Source organism: Podarcis liolepis (assembly GCF_965112155.1).
Source record: "Podarcis liolepis genome assembly, chromosome: 2".
In the NCBI taxonomy this organism is placed as follows: Eukaryota; Metazoa; Chordata; class Lepidosauria; order Squamata; family Lacertidae; genus Podarcis; species Podarcis liolepis.
In genome coordinates, this window is record NC_139555.1 from 110,939,892 (window position 1) to 110,959,441 (window position 19,550).

General features: G+C 46.3%; 1 protein-coding gene across 1 annotated transcript in view; it reads right to left on the reverse strand.

Annotated features, from left to right (window-relative positions):
• Positions 1-178: 178 nt before the first annotated feature.
• Positions 179-19,550, reverse strand: part of LOC310699265 (uncharacterized protein) — a 27,982-nt gene continuing 8,610 nt past the window's right edge. The window contains 11 exon segments of the mRNA XM_083486888.1: positions 179-452; positions 6,016-6,652; positions 8,088-8,120; positions 9,261-9,382; positions 9,823-9,845; positions 10,184-10,414; positions 10,692-10,787; positions 11,381-11,865; positions 17,081-17,132; positions 17,134-17,442; positions 17,446-17,645. Coding sequence (XP_083343014.1) covers positions 6,054-6,652; positions 8,088-8,120; positions 9,261-9,382; positions 9,823-9,845; positions 10,184-10,414; positions 10,692-10,787; positions 11,381-11,865; positions 17,081-17,132; positions 17,134-17,442; positions 17,446-17,645 — 2,150 coding nt within the window. The 3' untranslated portion in view covers positions 179-452; positions 6,016-6,053.

A 19,550-nucleotide genomic window follows, 5' to 3' on the forward strand; every position in this document is an offset into this window, starting at 1 on the left:
GTGTAACTAAGCTGCGTGCAGATTTTGGGCCACTTTGGATATAGAGATTTTACTGAAATGCCACATAAGCTTCCCTGAGCAACAGCAAAGAAGAAGGGATTTTGGTTCTTGCATCTCCACAGCCAGTGAAGGTCTTGGGGGAGGGAAAGGGAAACGGAAAACAGGACGGAGGCTGAGGGAGGTTTTAAGCGATGCCTATTCAGAATTTTATTCAGAAGTGATGAGCGTATGCTCCATAGAAAGCTGTAAGTGAGACATCACTGACTTTTGGGAGGCTGGGAAAAGTACTACACCAGAACGGGCATGAGGGTAGGGTTGCTTTTGTGTTTATTATTAGGCTGCTTCTTTGCCCCTCCTTTGAAGCAGCTGATTCCCAAGGGAGACCATGAGGGAAAGACAACAGGCAGGTTTCAGGACTGACTCAACCAATTGGTACCATTTACAGAAGTGGCCTCCCCTTCATGGATCACTGCCTTGCCGTGGCGAAGGGGCTTGAATAACTTGGAGAAGCTATGAGCTATGCCATGCAGGGCCACCCAAGATGGACAGGTCATAGTGGAGAGTTTTGACCAAATGTGATCCACCTGGAGCAGGAACCGGCAAGCCACTCCAGTATCCCTGCCAAGAAAACTCCATGGACAAAGACAAAGGCATATAAAAGTTATGACGCTGGAAGATGAGCCCCTCAGGTCGGAAGGTGTCCAACATGCTACTGAGGAAGAGCGGAGGACAAGTACAAGTAGATCCAGAGCTGATGAAGCGGCTGAGCCAAAGCCGAAAGGACGCTCAGTTGCGGATATGCCTGGAAGCGAAAGGAAAGTCCAATGCTGTAAAGAAAAATATTGCATAGGAACCTGAAATGTAAGAACCATGAACCTTGGTAAGTTGGATGTGGTGAAAAATGAGATGGCAAGAATAAATATTGACATCCTGGGCATCAGTGAACTAAAATGGACGGGAATGGGCGAATTCAGTTCGGATGACCATCATATCTACTACTGTGGGCAAGAATCCCGTAAAAGAAATGAAGTGGCCCTCATAGTCAACAAAAGAGTGGCAAAAGCTGTATTGGGATGCAATCTCAAAAATGATAGAATGATCGCGATACGAATCCAAGGCAGACCTTTTAACATCACAGTAATCCAAGTTTATGCACCAACCACTGGTGCTGAAGAAACTGAAATTGACCAATTCTATGAAGACTTACAACACCTTATGGAATTGACACCAAAGAAGGATGTTCTTCTCATTATAGGGGATTGGAATGCTAAAGTAGGGAATCAAGAGATAAAAGGAACAACTGGCAAGTTTGGCCTTGGAGTTCAAAACGAAGCAGGGCAAAGGCTAATAGAGTTCTGCCAAGAGAACAAGCTGGTCATCACAAACACGCTTTTCCAACAACACAAGAGACAACTCTACACATGGACATCACCAGATGGGCAGCATCGAAATCAGATTGATTATATTCTCTGCAGCCAAAGATGGAGAAGCTCTATACAGTCAGCAAAAACAAGACCTGGAGCGGACTGTGGTTCAGATCATCAGCTTCTTATAGCAAAATTCAAGCTTAAACTAAAGAAAGTAGGAAAAACCACTGGGTCGGTAAGATACAATCTAAGTCAAATCCCTTATGAATACAGAGTGGAAGTGAGGAACAGGTTTAAGGATTTAGATTTGGTGGACAGAGTGCCTGAAGAACTATGGACGGAGGCTCGCAACATTATACAGGAGGCAGCAATGAAAACCATCCCAATGAAAAGGAAACGCAAGAAAGCAAAGTGGCTGTCCAACGAGGCCTTACAAATAGCGGAGGAGAGAAGGCAAGCAAAATGCGAGGGAGATAGTGAAAAATACAGGAAATTGAATGCAGATTTCCAAAAAATAGCAAGGAGAGACAAGAAGGCCTTCTTAAACAAGCAATGCAAAGGAATAGAGGAAAACAACAGAATGGGAAGAACCAGAGATCTGTTCAAGAAAATTGGAGATATGAAAGGGACATTTCGTACAAAGATTACCATAATAAAGGACAAAAGTGGTAAGGACCTAACAGAAGCAGAAGACATCAAGAAGAGGTGGCAAGAATACACAGAGGAATTATACCAGAAAGATATGGATGTCTCGTACACCCCAGCTAGTGTTGTTGCTGACCTTGAGCCAGACATCCTGGAGAGTGAAGTCAAATGGGCCTTAGAAAGTACTGCAAATAACAAGGCCAGTGGAAGTGATGGTATTGCAGCTGAACTACTTAAAATTTTAAAAGATGATGGTGTTAAGGTGCTGAAATCAATATGCTAGCAAGTTTGGAAAACTCAGCAGTGGCCAGAGGATTGGAGAAGATCAGTCTACATCCCAAACCCACAGAAGGGCAGTGCCAAAGAATGCTCCAACTACCGCACAATTGCACTCATTTCACACGCTAGCAAGGTTATGCTTAAAATTCTACAAGGCAGGCTTAAGCAGTATGTGGATCGAGAACTCCCAGAAGTGCAAGCTGGATTTAGAAGAGGCAGAGGAACCAGAGACCAAATTGCAAACATGCGCTGGATTATGGAGAAAGCTAGAGAGTTCTAGAAAGACATCTACTTTTGCTTCATTGACTATGCAAAAGCCTTTGACTGTGTCAACCACAGCAAACTATGGCAAGTTCTTAAAGAAATGGGAGTGCCTGATCACCTCATCTGTCTCCTGAGAAATCTCTATGTGGGACAAGAAGCTATAGTTAGAACTGGATATGAAACAACTGATTGGTTCAAAATTGGGAAAGGAGTACGGCAAGGCTGTATATTGTCTCCCTGCTTATTTAACCTATATGCAGAATTCATCATGCGAAAGGCTGGGGTGGATTAATCCCAAAACGGAATTAAGATTGCCAGAAGAAATATCAACAACCTCATAGGTGACAAACTGAAATTGCAGAGTTACGACAAGCTTAAGGAGAAGGTGCGAGACTGGCTACATTATTTACAAATAAGAGAGGTATATAATTCGGACAAAAAAATTGGTTTCCAGGTAGGAAAATCAAAGTTAGAAACAGAATTGTTAGAACCCAATGTAAAGACACTTTCGAGAATGTATAATCTGCTGTTGAAATGGAATACTGAGGAAGAAACAGTAAAATCGGCAATGATAAAATGGGCACAAGACATAGGCCATAACATTATGTTCGCTGACTGGGAGAAGTTGTGGACCACCAGGATTAAATTTACGGCATGTAATGCCTTAAGAGAGAATATTATGAAAATGATGTATAGGTGGTACATGACCCCAGTCAAGCTTGCAAAAATATATCATTTGCCCGATAACAAATGTTGGAAATGCAAAGAGATTGAAGGTACATTCTTTCACCTTTGGTGGACGTGCCAAGGATCAAGGCCTTCTGGGAAATGATATATAATGAACTGAAAAGGTATTTAAATATACTTTCCCAAAGAAACCAGAGGCCTTCCTCCTGGGCATAGTGGACCAATCGGTGTTAAAGAAGGATAGAACCTTTTTTATGTATGCTATAGCAGCAGAAAGAATTCTCATCGCAAAGCATTGGAAGACACAAGATCTACCCACCTTGGAAGATTGGCAGATGCAACTAATAGACTATATGGAGATGGCGGAAATGACTGGCAGAATCCGAGACCAGGGAGAGGAGTCGGTGGAGGAAGATTGGAAGAAATGTAAAATTTATTTGCAGAAATATTGTAAAATTTTTGAATGTTGAGGACATTGAAATGAATCGCAGGGGCTTTAGCAACAAAGCAAAATGTAAGATTGGATTAATAACAGATAAATTAATAGGATATGAATTTGCTGAATTAATTTCTAAAAAGGGATACAAGAACGGGAGACGTGAGGAAGTCGGGAAAATAAGTTAATTGAAGATGAGAAATTAAGAAAGAGGGAATTTTTGTTTTTTGTTATTATATGTGTTTTTATCTTTTTTCTTTTGATGTGTTTAATGCTTGTATTTTTGTATTGTATTGTTTTTTGTGATTTTGTATTTTCTTTGTCTTTGCATATTTTCTTGAATGTTTTTTTATTGTGAAAAATTAATAAAATATTTATAAAATAAAAGAATTATCAACAACCTCAGATATGCAGATGACACAACCTTGATGGCAGAAAGTGAGGAGGAATTAAAGAACCTTTTAATGAGGGTGAAAGAGGAGAGCGCAAAATATGGTCTGACGCTCAACATCAAAAAAATCGAAGATCATGGCCACTGGGCCCATTACCTCCTGGCAAATAGAAGGGGAAGAAATGGAGGCAGTGAGAGATTTTACTTTCTTGGGCTCCATGATCACTGCAGATGGTGACAGCAGTCACGAAATTAAAAGATGCCTGCTCCTTGGGAGAAAGGCGATGGCAAACCTAGACAGCATCTTAAAAAGCAGAGACATCACCTTGCCAACAAAGGTCTGTATAGTTAAAGCCATGATTTTCCCAGTAGTGATGTATGGAAGTGAGAGCTGGACCACAAAGAAGGCTGATCGCTGAAGAATTGATGCTTTTGAATTATGGTGCTGGAGGAGACTCTTGAGAGTCCCATGGACTGGAAGATCAAACGCATCCATTCTTAAGGAAATTAGCCCTGAGTGCTCACTGGAAGGACAGATCGTGAAGCTGAGGCTCCAATACTTTGGCCACCTCATGAGAAGAGAAGACTCCCTGGAAAAGACCCTGATGTTGGGAAAGATTGAGGGCACAAGGAGAAGGGGACGACAGAGGACGAGATGGTTGGACAGTGTTCTCGAAGCTACAAACATGAGTCTGACCAAACTGCGGGAGACAGTGGAAGACAGAAGTGCCTGGCATGGGGGCCACTAGGGGGCGCATCGGAAGATGGCTGACAATAACATCTCTCCGACCCACATGAGGTAATTTGGAGGCTATCATGGGGGTAATTAGCCTCCTTAACCCCTCCAGGATGGTGGAGGGGACGGCCCTTACCTGCTGTGTCCTATACCACCCCCGAATTTGTGGGGTTGGGGGCACTAGGCACAAAGCCCTCCAGTGGGATTCCGGCACTCCTTGATGCCGTCTCTGATCCGCGCCACTAGTTGCAAGAATCTTCAAAAGAAACAATTTGGACGAGATAAATTGCACATACTTCAAGGAAAGAGGGGGAGTAAAGACTGCTGACAGAAGAGATCTCTGATAAAACAAGACAAGAATAAAATATGAGAAGATACGGTACGGCAAATGACTGAGGGGGGAGGGGGGGGAAACCCTCCTTTATTTTTCTATGTGATTAACAAGAATCCCCTCCCCTAATGAGTCAGAAATGTCATTTTAAGGACTTAAGCTGTGGATTTAAGGCTGTGTGGAGATAAATTTTCGAACCAAAGCAATGTTTCAAGACGAAGGTGGAAAGTTAAGAGTTTTGGAATGACGCAGTTAAAAATGCCGTCGCCATTTTGGGAGGCACTGTCGGAGCTTTTGAGTCTGGGAGGAGAAAGAAAGAAACAGAGTTGTTTACATATTGTGGATTAACTCCTCAGTGGGAGTTAAGAGTGACAACTGCCTAATTTATGATGGAAAGAGAGATGTTATCTACGAAGGAGATGATATATGGAAACCATCTGGACTTAGACTGGAAGAACGGGAAATTCACACAGGACTATTATATTTGCTTATCGGTTTAAGGAGACTAACAGAAGAGATCGTAAAGGAAAAAGAGAAATTATATGAATAAGATATGATGTGGAAACACCAAGATAAGATTGGATAGATCTATGAACTCTGTTTGGACTGATTGGGACTGATTTGGACATTAATGCAGTAATAAGAAGATGATTTGAATCCCCTTTGGATCTTGAAGTATGGGTTCCCCCAACAAAATTTAAAAATTTGGCTTTGTAATTTGGAATTTTATGTGATGTGATTTAATTTGATGTGATTGGCCAGTTAATAAAAAAATTATTAAAAAAACAAACAAAACAGAAGTGCCTGGCATACCCTGGTCCAGGGGGTCACGAAGAGTTGGACACGACTAAATGACTAAACAACAACAACAGAAGTGGCCTGAGAAAAAAAGAGTTGCACCATGATGGACACTCGGGTCAGTCTATCACTCTTTTGCCTATACAGCTGCCCCTTTGGTGCCTCTGAGATAAGAGAGAACTTAGATCGAAGATGTGGTGATATGTATCTGCTTGTCTGTCTCTATCCTCAGAGAGTGCTAAGTGGCCTTTGGCAGACACAGAAAACAAGGGCTGGAAGGTTTCTCCTGAGAAGGAGGCTGCTGAGTATGACTGGAGAAGGGCTGCTGTATCAGCATCGTAAAAGGATACCCACCCCCCTTCACAGTTCAGGGCCACTCGGATCCTCTCGGGCTCCTTACGGGGGGAGCAGAACTTGTACCTACCGCGCCACTTTCCCATACCCCAAATCCCTTCACTAGGACCAAAAGAGAACTTGCCCTTCCTCTTCACAGACTTTCTGGCCACCCCCACGGCCCACTCCCCCTCGCTCCCCACAACGACTTCCCAGAAACGTCGGCCTGATGTGAAACCCTCACATCCCAGTACATAGCTATGTATGTCAAATCTCTCAGGGCTGTCTGGCAGGTCTTGACGCACTTCTCCCTCTCTCACGCTCTTTCGATCCTCAGACAGGATGAGCCAGGGATTTGCTGTGTCTGGATCCAAAGTTATGTTTTCTGTGGCGGCAGAGGAGGAAAGAAAAGAGGAACCACATCAACTGGCTGACTTTGCTTTAGACAGTAATGTAATTCCCTCTGAAATGAACAGGGACTCAGTTAACTGTGTTCAGGACTAGGATGCTCCACAAGTTCTTAGTAATAATTATTGAAACATCTGTATGGTTTGGGGGGGAGTTGTGCCATCAAAAGGAACCCTCCTATTTTCTGGTAATGAAATCACTGTGCACAGAAACCTTACACCAGCCCTGTAAGTAAGGTCAACTTTATTATGCCCGTTTTTCAGACGGGAGGACTGAGGCTGAGAGTGGCCTCTTTACTCACCCCCAAAGCTCATGGCAGAAGGCGTCATCAAAGCAGGGACTCCCTGATTCACAGCTCAATCTTTTCCCTCACGACACATTATGCTTGAAATGCCAGGTAAATCTGGCAGCAGGCCACAGCAGAGAACACACCCTTCTCATGGCAAGCACCCAAGTTCAGTTATGTATTTAAAGGATGTTTTACCCCACCTTTCCAGGAAGTTTATAAAAAGAAAAAACACTGACACCCATAAAACTGTCTCTATGCTCTGCTGCTTATGAAAGCGACTAGTCTCCCTTGACCCTCTCTGTGTGAAATGACCTTCTTGGGGCTCTGAGAGCGAATCGGGGGGTGGGCTCTGTTTTGATGAGCAGACGTTGTCAGGCAGGCTGCCTCTCTCTGCAGATGCCAGACAGTTGACTTGCCTGTTGGGAATGTTGAAGCTCTGCTCATCTCATTGATATTGGTAATGAAACTCAAATAGGACAAAAATGCATTCTCCTCCAATGATATCCTTCAAAAGATCATTTTAATGAAGGCCTGGCGCCTTCGTTATACACATTTAAGTGCCAGGCAAAAACATTCCTCTTTAACCAGACCTTTGGCTGATTGACATCTGATTGACAACCTAAGTAAGGGACATGGGGGGTGCTGTGGTCTAAACCACTGAACCTCTTGGGCTTGCCGATCAGAAGGTTGGCGGTTCGAATCCCCACGACGGGGTGAGCTCCCATTGCTCGGTCCCAGTTCCTGCCAACCTAGCAGTTTGAAAGCACGCCAAAAAGTGAAAGTAGATAAATAGGTACCGCTCCTACGGGAAGGTAAATGGTGTTTCCATGTGCTGCTCTGGTTTCGGTGTTCTGTTCCAACCAGAAGTGGGTTAGTCATGCTGGCCACATGACCTGAAAAAACTGTCTGCGGACAAACACCGGCTCCCTTGGCGTGTAAAGCGAGATGAGCGCCGCAACCCTAGAGTCATTTGCGACTGGACTTAACTGTCAAGGGTCCTTTACCTTTACCAACCTAATTTATCACTTCCTGAAAGTGACAGAAAACCTGTAAGGCAGATGTGGAAACTGCTAACTGGGGGGGGGGGAATAAAATTGTGCCGCTATTCGACCCTGAAATTTACCTTTTTGCAGCTCAAGTCCAGATTCCACAGTGTCTGGCGAAGAAAAGGGAACAGAGATTTAGCAACATACCATCACCCTGGTAACTAATCTGGTAACGACAATGAGAGCTCATGCAATTATAGCTGGGGAAGCCAGAGTGATGAACTTTAGGCATTGTGGACTACAGTTCCCATGGTCCCTAACCATCGGCCATGGCAGCTGGAGCTTATGGGAGTTGCCGTTTAAAATGTCTAAAACCCACCATGCTGACTATACCTGCATAAGCCAGGGCAGGGGCGATGTCAAGATTCAGGCCTGCTCAGACCTGAGAGGAGGAGCAGGACCCCCAGAAGATCTCCCCATAAGCAACAATCTTGAGGAGATGTTGCTGTTGTTATTAATTATTATTATTATTATTATTATTATTATTATTATTATTATTATACCCCACCCAGCCACTCTGCGTGGCTCACAGCATATACAGTGGTACCTCAGGTTACATATGCATCAGGTTACATACGCTTCAGGTTACAGACTCCGCTAACCCAGAAATAGTGCTTCAGGTTAAGAACTTTGCTTCAGGATGAGAACAGAAATCGTGCTCCGGCGGCACGGCAGCAGCAGGAGGTCCCATTAGCTAAAGTGGTGCTTCAGGTTAAGAACAGTTTCAGGTTAAGTACGGACCTCCGGAACGAATTAAGTACTTAACCCGAGGTACCACTGTATTGAAACATAGTAAAAAATCAAACATTAAAAACTTCCTGATACAGGGCTGCCTTCAGTTGTCATCTAAAAGTGAGATAGTTGTTTATCTCCTTGACATCTGAAGGGAGGGCGTTCCAGATGGTGGGTGTCCCTACTGAGAAGGCCCTGTGGCCCTCACTTCTCGCAGGGAGGGAACCGCCAGAAGGCCCTCAGCGCTGGACCTCAGTGTCAATTACCCAACAAGTAATTGTTTCCTCCCCACTTCCTATTTAATTATTTGTGATCCCCATCAAGCTGTGACTGTGTGAGTAAAATTAGCGTAAGTTGTGAGTCATCTGTATACGAAAGGGAGGCATCTGGATACTGAAAGAGGATAAATACATAAACCTTTCATTTTCCTGGCATTGCTAATATTACATATGACCTGGACACTTTCATGAACACTTTGAAATATCTAGTATAGAATCCTCACAGGCCTTCTTTACTACCTCTGAATTTCTTCATGACTCCCTCCAGGAAGGGATTTATATCTTTGAAGTCCCAGATCTTCCACTTCAGAGCAGGAGGAAAAGCCACAGGAGGATCCTCTAAGTTCTCCTTCTCCTGAGACCTGGGAGGAGAAGAACAAAGTCAAGCCACCATCCTTCCAATACAAGGAGCTTTCTGACAAGGCAGGTGCCTCATCCTGATGATAAAGGCACGATGGATATATCATGAAGACTTGGGAGCAGGGTTCTTCCTATGGCAAAAAGGAGCATCTAGCTGACGTGTGGATCTAGAAAGCATCTAAGAAGTTGAAGGAAAACCGACACACACCTGCTTCCATAGTACATGGAAGGGAATATATGGAGATAAGACTGAATGTATGCAGATGAATTATTTAGAAGAAAAATAACAATACAAGGTCCTTAGAAAGAGATCTAAAACTGCATCAGTTTTAGCGAAGCATTTCAAATGATTAAACTTATTAATACCTTTTAGCCCTGTGGTTACATTTAAAGTAGGGAGAAAGTAGTAACATAATGAGGCAGGGGTTTTCCCATCACTTACCTCTGCAATAAGCTTCCAATATCCTGGAAAGAAAGAAAGAAAGAAAGAAATTAGTAGAGCCATTTCTCCACTCAGTTATAAATCCTAAGCAGCTGAGTGGCAACTGCTGGGAATCATAGGTTTGGAGAGCACTGCTATTTTTTAGGCTTCTCAGAGACCTCTGGTTGGCCAATGAGAGAACAGAATTCTAGAATGAAGGGGCCTGTGGTTTGATCTAGAAGGGCCCCTTCTGCGACCCCAGGACTGACGCCTTTCACCCTTCATGTACTGTTTTCCATCCAGCAGCATTTTTATGTGACTAAGAAATGCCTGTGGTTTGAAGCATCACACTCCACCCTCTCGCATCAGGATGAGGCCTCACCTGCAGGAGTTCACTCTCTGGTTCCTGAAGCTTCTCCTCCATCTCCCGGATGAGGCCTTCAAGAGAGGAGAGTTCCCTGGAGAGTCTGGCCAGGTGCTCCTCCCTTTGGGCTGCAATCTCCTTCTCCACCTCTGCCATCTGGGCCAGAAGAAGCTTCTCTTGTTCTTCCAGAAACTGGTGCAGTCGCCTGAACTCAGCCACCATCTTTTCCCTCTCTGCACCTGTTTGTTTCTGCAGCAAAGAGGTTGAAAGAAGAGAACAGTGGGCCAATATCAGGCATCTAGTCTGCTCTTGCAGGATGAAGAGGCCAGGTAACCAGATTTCCTTGGAAGGCCACTTCTGACATATTCAGCAGAGAAAGAGCTTCGTAAAAACTTACAAGCCCACCCCCTCCTTTAAATGGTCTTTCATGCTCTGTGGGAGATAGGGCTGTTCAAAAAGAAACCACTTTCTCTATTCCATATTCATTTCCCCCACAGGAGACCTTAAAAGAATCAATGATGCTTACAAGCAGGTCTTGACTTTCCTTTTCTGCGTCTGCTTTAAACACCAGAAATTTTTCTCTCTCCTTCTTCATGTTGTCTAGGCAGGTGCTGATCTGATCCTGAAAACAAATCAAAATCAAAGTTTGCTTGCTTTTTTCCTTGTTGGAATTCATAATAACAGGAAAGTTGAATCACCTGCTTGCTCCCTGCCCCAAAGACTGTGGTCTTTGCCTTCGTCATCCTTGGATCCTGTGGCGCAATGGGTCAGTGTGTCTGGCTGTTAACCAGAAGGTTGGTGGTTCGAGCCCAACCAGGGATGGCTGTGGGCAGAATCCCTGCATTGCGGGGGGTTGGACTAGATGGCCCTCAGGGTCCCTTCCAACTCCACCATTCTGTGATTCTATCCCTGCCACCTCCATTGCTCCTCCCTCCAGCCCTTTCCTAAGGGAGCTGCTTCCAGAGGAAGGACTGGGGGGGGGGGGGAGTTTCTCCTGCAGGGGGACATTAGGGACACTGCAAGGAAAAAAGAAATGTTTATTGAACAGAGTTTCCGAAGTTTGGTTTTTAGAAGGCAGCACAAAAGCTCCTGCTGGCGAGTGACTCTTTGGCTGCCCAAGGGGAGAATACATTAAAGCGTTTTCCTGCAAGACCCCCTTCTCTGTTGCTAATTCACCCTCATCATCCCCAAAGGAAACCCAGAGAGATTTCTTACCTTGTACTCCTGGGACGCCTCCTCTAGAGGAACCACCTCGTGGCTTTTGTGCTCCTTAGATACATTACACACCACACAGATGGGGCTTTCGTCCTCCTTGCAGAACAGCTTCAGGGGCTCCTGGTGCTTCCCGCAGATCTTCCCCTTTCCTTCGGCCTCCTTTTCACCTTGAAGACGGAGTTTCCCGACTGTAAGTTTTTCCAAAACATTTGCCAGCGGCCGATTGGGGATGAGGGTCCTGTGCTGAATGATTTCCCTGCACTGAGGGCAGGAAGCCTCTCCCTCGGATTCCCCCCAGCACTGGATCAGGCAGGATCGGCAGAAGTTGTGCCCGCACTCCGGGATGATCACCGGATCCCTGAAACACTCCAGGCAGATGGGGCAAGTGGCTTCCTCGCAGAGATCCTGCACGGGACCCCCGGAAGCAGCCATGGCTGCTGCCTCACCAGGAAGAGAGAGTTGGTTTCGTTTTCTCTCTTTTGCGCCTGCAAATGGGCGTGTTTCCTTTCCAGGAAATTCAGACTTGATGGCTCGCGATCACAGCTGCCTGAAGAGAGGGGGAGTTAGGTGGGACACAGAGTCTTTGGGGCATGGGAATTTATATATTAAAAAGAAAGGGGATAAATCCTGGCTGCCGATTTAAGGAGCCGCTTTCCAAGGAGAGGTGGAGGGAAGCGAGTTTTTTATGAGCTTCATGTCAGTCTCAGCTTTAGTTGGAAACCAGTGAATGAATCTGAATCTTGTAAGCCCCTCCCACCCAATGGCTCAAACTCACACGCCCTTTTCCAGCTGCAAGACACAAAAGTTCAGACTCCGAGGAGCATCGCAGCCGGAGCCCAACCCTCTCCTGTGATGCACATTCCCACGGGACCATTGGACACGAATCTGCAGCCACTGATAACATGGGATGGAGGGTGGGGAATTTCTCAGCTGCTCTCCAGCTCCAGCGTCTTCCCAGTCCTGTCCACCAACCCAGTCCTGTCCACCTGGTCCCATCTCCAGCCCCTCTAATGGTCTTGGGGGGGGGGAGATATATCATTTCTTAAAAGCCTTTCCCAGAAGGATATATTTTATTGGGATGGGGGGAGAAAGTGGGCACAAGGATGTGGCATTTATTTCCTCTTTGCTCCACAGAAGAGATTAAAAAGACGACTTGCCTTCACTTCCTCTTCCCATTTGAGCAGTGGGACTATGTCAGAAATGTTCCTGTAATGTTCCCTCTCCTTGGCCATTGACCCTGTTTCTTCAGTTTTCTCACTGCCATGGCAGATAAGGCTGAGTTTCACTTGCCCAAAGGACTTTGAATACATGCTGAAGTTGCGGAGACAAACATCAGAAAATGGTTTAATAACTCTCCCCACCACCCCTCTCCAAGGAGCCCTTGCAAGTTCAATAAAAGCCTCCGGAATTCTCTCTTCAATCCCCTCCACAGCCCCATTGTCATTATTTATTCTGGCAAAAGTGGGTAGTATTTAAGTCCTGCTCAGAACAGACCCATTGAAGTCAGTAGGCATGACTTAGGCTCATTCATTTCAATGGGCTTACTCTGAGTAGGACATACCTGGAACCAACCCAGAATGTATAGGATTGCTAGCCATCCCAGCCCAGAAGTTTCTCCCATGCATTTCAGCAGAATCCACCAGAATTCTCTCTTCTCCACCTGGCAGGTTCTGCTCCACCAAACCTGCTGAAGGGGAGAACTTGGCTTTCCAGAGGCCCCTTTTCTCACAACCCTCACAATCATGAAGATATGTGTTATTTGCACAGGCCCTGTGGCGGCAGCAGGTCAGGTCAGTGGGGAAGTGTTTCTGGGACTGCCAGAACACAACATCATGCTAAGAGGAACCTCCTGGCGCAGAGGCAGTCTACCTCTGAATAAGCTGAAGCTGTGGAGGCGAACAACAGGAAAGGGCTTTGGGTCTCAAACCCTCCTTTGTCTCAAGAGGCAGGTAGGTAGCCGTGTTGGTCTGCTGTAGTCAAAATAAAAAAACAAAAAATTCTTGAAAAAGATAATTTAAAAAACTCTTCTAGAAAAAAAATATCCTCCAAAAGAATCAAGTCCTTTTAAAAAAAACTTTTTCTTCTAAAAAAACTCCTTAAAATAATCCTTCCAAAAATTCCTTCCAGTAGCACCTTATCTGAAGAAGTGTGCATGCACACGAAAGCTCATACCAAGAACTAACTTAGTTGGTCTTTAAGGTGCTACTGGAAGGAATTTTTTTTTTTATTTTTTTATTTTGACTATGGCAGACCAACACGGCTACCTATCTGTAACTCTTCCAAAAATTGTTCAGTAGCACCTTTGAGACCACCTAAGTTTGTTGTAGGTATGCACTTTCACCTACATGCACACTTCTTCAGAAGTGTGTGTGTGTGTGTGTGTGTGTGTGTGTATAGTGAGAGGGTGGGGTGGTGGGAATGGGTGCTTGGCTAATAGGTGTGGTAAACCTGTTGATGACTGTTAAAGACTGAAGTTGGTCTTGCAGGAAAAAGCTTCAGTGTATCTGAAGAAGTGTGCATGCACAGGAAAGCTCATACCCACAACAAACTTAAGTGGTCTCAAAGGTGCTACTAAGCAATTTTTGGAAGGATTCTTTTAAGGACTTTTTTAGGGATTTATTTTTTTTAAGACTTGATTCTTTTGGAGGATTTTTTTTTCTGGAGGAGTTTTTAAAATTATCTTTTTCAAGAATTTTTTTGTTTTTTTTATTTTGCCTTTAAGTGGGTGTGCAAGTCAGTGGCCAACACCACACAGTGTGCTGTGTGAAAAAGAGAATCACCAAAACCTGTGAGCTAATCCTTTTCGTCAATCTATAAAAACATAGGCACACCTATGTCTACTCAGAAGTAAATCCCATTAAGTTCAAAGGGACTTACTCCCAGAGAAGTGGGCCTGGGGCTATAGCTTTAATTTCCTCTTCACTCCATAGAGCTCAATTAGAAAGACATGCTGCTCTCACTCCATCTTCTCATTTGAGAATCAGCTTTTGGGTGGCAGAAATGAGGAAATGAAGTTGAAATGGTTAAGTAACAAAGTGGGGGCAGCAGCAAACTATTGCTGTGGGGATCAGATGGGATATCACCCTGTTTATATCCCTGGGGGAAAGTGTCATGTGGGGTGGATAGGGCCATTATACCATCGAGTCTGAAATAACATAGGAGCAACAATAAGTAGCATCTTTAATAAAATCAAGCAAGTTAACAGATGAAGCATATTTCCACATTTGTTCAGACAAGTTACACAAAAGGATGAGAGGTGCAGTGGCGTAGCGTGGGTTGTCAGCACCCGGGGCAAGGCAAGTAATTTGCGCTCCCTAACCTGTGGATTTGCGCCCCCTAACCCTAACCCCCAGATGTTGCGCCCGGTGCGGCCGGCCCCCCCTGCACCCCCCACGCTACGCCACTGGAGAGGTGATCTCTAAAAACATGTAGAGTCATACCTCTATATATGTTGCCTTTGGGCAACATAATTTCATGTTATGGACAGTGGCAAACCTGGAAGTCCCAGAATTGTTTACTTCCAGGTTTCGCTGTTTGTACATGCGCAGCAGCTCAGAATTGCGCCGCGTGCATGCGCAGACACAGCACTTCATCTTATGGACGCTTCGGGCTGTGGATGTGCCTCCCTGTGATGGCCTGGGACTCGGGCTTGGACTCAGAACCAGAGGAGTCTCAGTCCGCACCAGATCCTTTGCCTCAGGCGGCATTAAACCAAGTCTGCGGCCTGATTCTGAAGAGCCCCAGTCTGCACAGGTTCCCCTGCAACAAGCACCAGCTGGGCTGAGTCAGGGGCCTGAGCCTGCCCTGGCTCCAGATAATAATAATAATAATAATAATAATAATAATAATAATAATTATTATTATTATTATTATTTATTATTTGTACCCCGCCCATCTGGCTGGGTTTCCCCAGCCACTCTGGGCGGCTTCCATAGAAACCAAAAATACACTAAATTATCACCCATTAAAAACTTCCCTGAACAGGGCTGCCTTAAGATGTCTTCTGAATGTCAGGTAGTTGTTTATCACTTTGACATCTGATGGGAGGGCGTTCCACAGGGCAAGCGCCACTACCGAGAAGGCCCTCTGCCTGGTTCCCTGTAGCTTTGCTTCTCGCAATGAGGGAACCGCCAGAAGGCCCTTGGCGCTGGACCACAGTGTCCGGGCAGAACGATGGGGGTGGAGACGCTCCTTCAGGTATACTGGGCTGAGGCCGTTTAGGGCTTTAAAGGTCAACACCAGCACTTTGAATTGTGCTCGGAAACATACTGGGAGCCAGACGCAGGGATTACCTCGTTGCCTTCAGCTGGGCCATCACTTACAGCTGCTCCATTACCAGTTGGGTCAGGAGAGGCTGAGGCGGCCTCTGGGTCTAGTAACCCACAACATCTCCCGAGCTGCAGACATTAAGGTCTGAGAGAAGGAGAGACCTGAGTACTCGCAGGAGGAGTGCTCGCCTTCGGGGGAGACAGGGAGTTGAGTCACTGGGGGATCAGGACCGGCCGTTTCCCCGACAAAGATAAAAGGCTGTCGGACCCCACCCCAGGTTGTGGGAGCAACATTGTTGTTTGCTAGAACCTGCCTGAGACCCTGTGCCTGACCTAGCCTGGTTTCCTGCCTCGTGTCCTGCCTCGGCCCTGTCGGACTGACTCCTCGTGGAATCCATGGATTCGGGACCGGACCTGAACCGCGTTGCTCAGGTTAACCTCCAGGCCCAGGACACTCCCGAACGGATTACGTCCACAACCTGAGGCACCACTGTAGATGTTTCTGATTGTTTGCAAGAAGTCACCTTAGAGAAAATAATTGTATAAATGGGAATTTACTACCACTCCCTGAAATCCCCCAAATTGACTCTGTTCTGTCCTTGGAACTGTCAGAGGCTCTTTCGTTCTGGGGATTAGCAATACAAGTCAGGGAGACCCCTGCAAATGCGTTGAGGAACCTTTCCTGGAGGTCAGTAAGCAAGGCGGAGGGCTCAGAAACTCTTTTCAGAGCAGGGCACCAAAATTGTGAGCCTCCATCTTGCTTTCTGGGCTCTGGAGGTTCGTGTGAGATCTCACCCGGCCCCTTCTGACAGTCACCGCCCCCAGTCTCCCAAACTATTTATTTTTTTTATTTTTGTTTTGACAAAATGCACAAGGCTGCAAATGCCTAAGTGAGTCGCGTGTAAATTTTGGATCTCTTTGGACAGAGAGATTATGCTGAATTGCCACATAAGCTGAGGGAAAGGGATTTTGGTTGAGACGACTGAAATGTCATCGTGGTGATGAATTGTTGGCGTGAGGGTGAGCGTTCATTCTTTCCAGAACTAACTGAAAGTTCTTGAAGATTCTAGAAGATTCTGGAAATTGCTAGAAGATGTCAGAAAGCTGGACCTTTCGTCAAGGCCACATCTGTGAGAGGAGCTGCTTCAGTTCTAACAGAAGCTGTATAAAAACTGTGTTTAGTCCGCATTTATCTGGCAAGCCGACAGAATGCAAGAAAGGGATGTGGGTCACAAAAAGCAAAGCCCGGAAAACTCTAAGAAACGCTTCAGCAGACAAACTGTAAATGGGAATCATTATGCTTTTGACCCGGTAGTAAAATACATCTGTCTGTGCTTAATTGCCTCTGTGATTTACTGCCTTCGTTGTCAGGGTCAGAGCTCCTGAAGCGCTTTGATGTTGCACATCTCTCTGCTGATTTAGGACTGCTGGCATTGAGAAGCATACTTAGCAGTGAACTGGGAAGCTTGTCTGTCTCTACACTCAAGAGAGTATCAGGTTCCCTTTCTTCCTCACGTAAAAGTAGGGCTGGAGGGTCTCTCCTGAGAAGGAGGCTGCTGGGAACGAGTGGAGAAGGGCTGCTGTATCTGCATCGTAAAAGGACACCCGTCCCCCTTCACAGTTCAGGGCCACTCGGATCCTCTTGGGCTCCCCACCCAGAATCGAAACAGGGTGCCCATTGCAGGTGGAGACCCTGTATTGATCACTCCACTTCCCTATGCGCCAGAACCCTTCCTTAGGACCAGCGATGAACTCGCCTTTCCTCTTCACAGACTCTTTGGCCACCCCCACGGCTCATTGCCCCTCGCTCCCCACAGCCACTTCCCAGAAACGTCTGCCTTCCTTGAACACCTCACGTCCCAGTACATAGGCATAAGTGTCAAATCTCTCAGGATTGTCTGGCAGGTCTTGATAGACTTTCCCCCATCTCACTCTCTTGCGATCCTCAGACAGGATGAGGCAGGGATTTGCTGTGTCTGAATCCAAAGTTACGTTTTCTGTGGGGGCAGAGGAGGAAAGAGAAGAGAAACGACGTCAACTGGGAAGCTGACTTTTCTTTAGGCACATGACAGAAAGAGCATCCCCTCTGAAATGAACAGGGACTCCATGGCTCTGCATTCGAGACAGGGATGTTCATAAAGTTCATATTAAGTTAATCTTACTGTGCCCATTTTTCAGATGTGAGGACTGAGGCTGAGAGACAGTGGCTTGTCGAAGGCCACCCCCACCCCCACACTCAGTTCATGACAGAGGGAAGTCAAAGCAGGGACTCCCTAATTCACATCTTAATCTTTTACCTCACATCACATGACAGACCATGCTTGGTATGTCAGGTAAATCTGGCAGCAGGTCTCTCGCCCGCCTTGTAACCACCATTCAGGTTTCAGTTGTATATTTAAAGCAGTGTTTCCCAACCTTTTTTGGGCAAAGGCACACTTGTTTCATGAAAAAAATCTCGAGGCACACCACCATGCCAGATGGGGAAAGGTCACTTTTTACCTATGTAAAAAAAAAAAAAAAAATAGTAACAGCATAGAAGGTAATGGTTAGGCTAGCATCCCTCTTCCAAATATGCTAGGTTTTTATTTGCAGGGACTGTTCTACATGGGAAAGCATTCAGCACTGTCATTCTCCCATCTGCCATCTGAATTGGTACTATTCTGGGTCAACTTACTCTGCTGCATGTGTAGATGAAAATGGCACCAAGTGTGGGGGAGGGGGCAGAACAGGTTTCAGATACAGGATATTAAGCATACACGTACTTCAGATTGAACTGGTTGCTTGCTTTGCAAGTTTTCATTTCCCAAATGACTGCCTTGGCAAGCGCAATACCTACCAGGCTCAACGCCGGTCTCGTGCTGCCGCTTCCCGCGCTCTCAAGGACCCGGGAGGAGGAAGGCGTGAAGGGAATCCCGAAGGCGCGAAAACCTTGCGCATGCGCAGGCCTTCCGCCTGCGACAGCCCAGTAGGCCGGCCGAAGCGAGCGGCGATGGGATGTGGGAGCTCGCTCGCTCGCCGCCCCGCGTGTGCCTATGTGGGGCACGTTACAGCCCCATGACGTCAGCGCCACGCAGGCAGCCAGGCAGGCAGACGGCGAGAGCCCCGCGCTGGGCGGCCTCTCCTCGCCGCCGCCGCCCCGCCTCTCGCCGCCCGACTCGCCCGCCTCCCTCCCACGGCACACCAGGCAACGTCTCGCGGCACACTAGTGTGCCGCGGAACACCGGTTGGGAAACACTGATTTAAAGTATGTTATACTCCATCCTTCCAGGTAGTGCATAAAAAGCAAGAAAGTGGTTAGGTTACCCTGCCCCCGTGTGAAATGTCCTACTTGGGACTCATGACAGCACATCAAAGAATCATAGTGTTGGAAGGGACCCAGGGGTCATCTAGTCCAACCCCTGCAATGCTGGAATCTCAACTAAAGCACCCATGACAGATGGCCGTCCAACCTCTGCTTAAAAACCTCCAAGGAAGGAGAGCCCACCCCCTTCTGAGGGAGACCGTTGCATGTTGTGCAAAAGTCACAAAACGGAACACCAAAACCAAGGTACCACTGTATATAAAATCAAACCAAAAGCAATAACCCAATAACGCCCCCCCCCAAAAACCCCACATTCTAAAAGGGTGTTGGATATCAATAAGATCAACCAAAGGTCTGGTTAAAAAGGAACATGGTTGCCTGGCACCTAAAGGTGTGTAATGTAGATGCTAGGCAAACTTCCCTGGGGAGAGCATTCCACAGACGGGGAGCCACTGCAGGGAAGGCCCTGTTCTCGTGTTGCCACCCTCTGAACCTCGAGGAAGAGGCACACGAAGAAGGGCCTCGGAAGATGATCTCAGCGTCCGGGAAAGTTTATGTGGGAAGAGGCGGTCCTTGAGACATTGTGGTCCTGAACCATTTA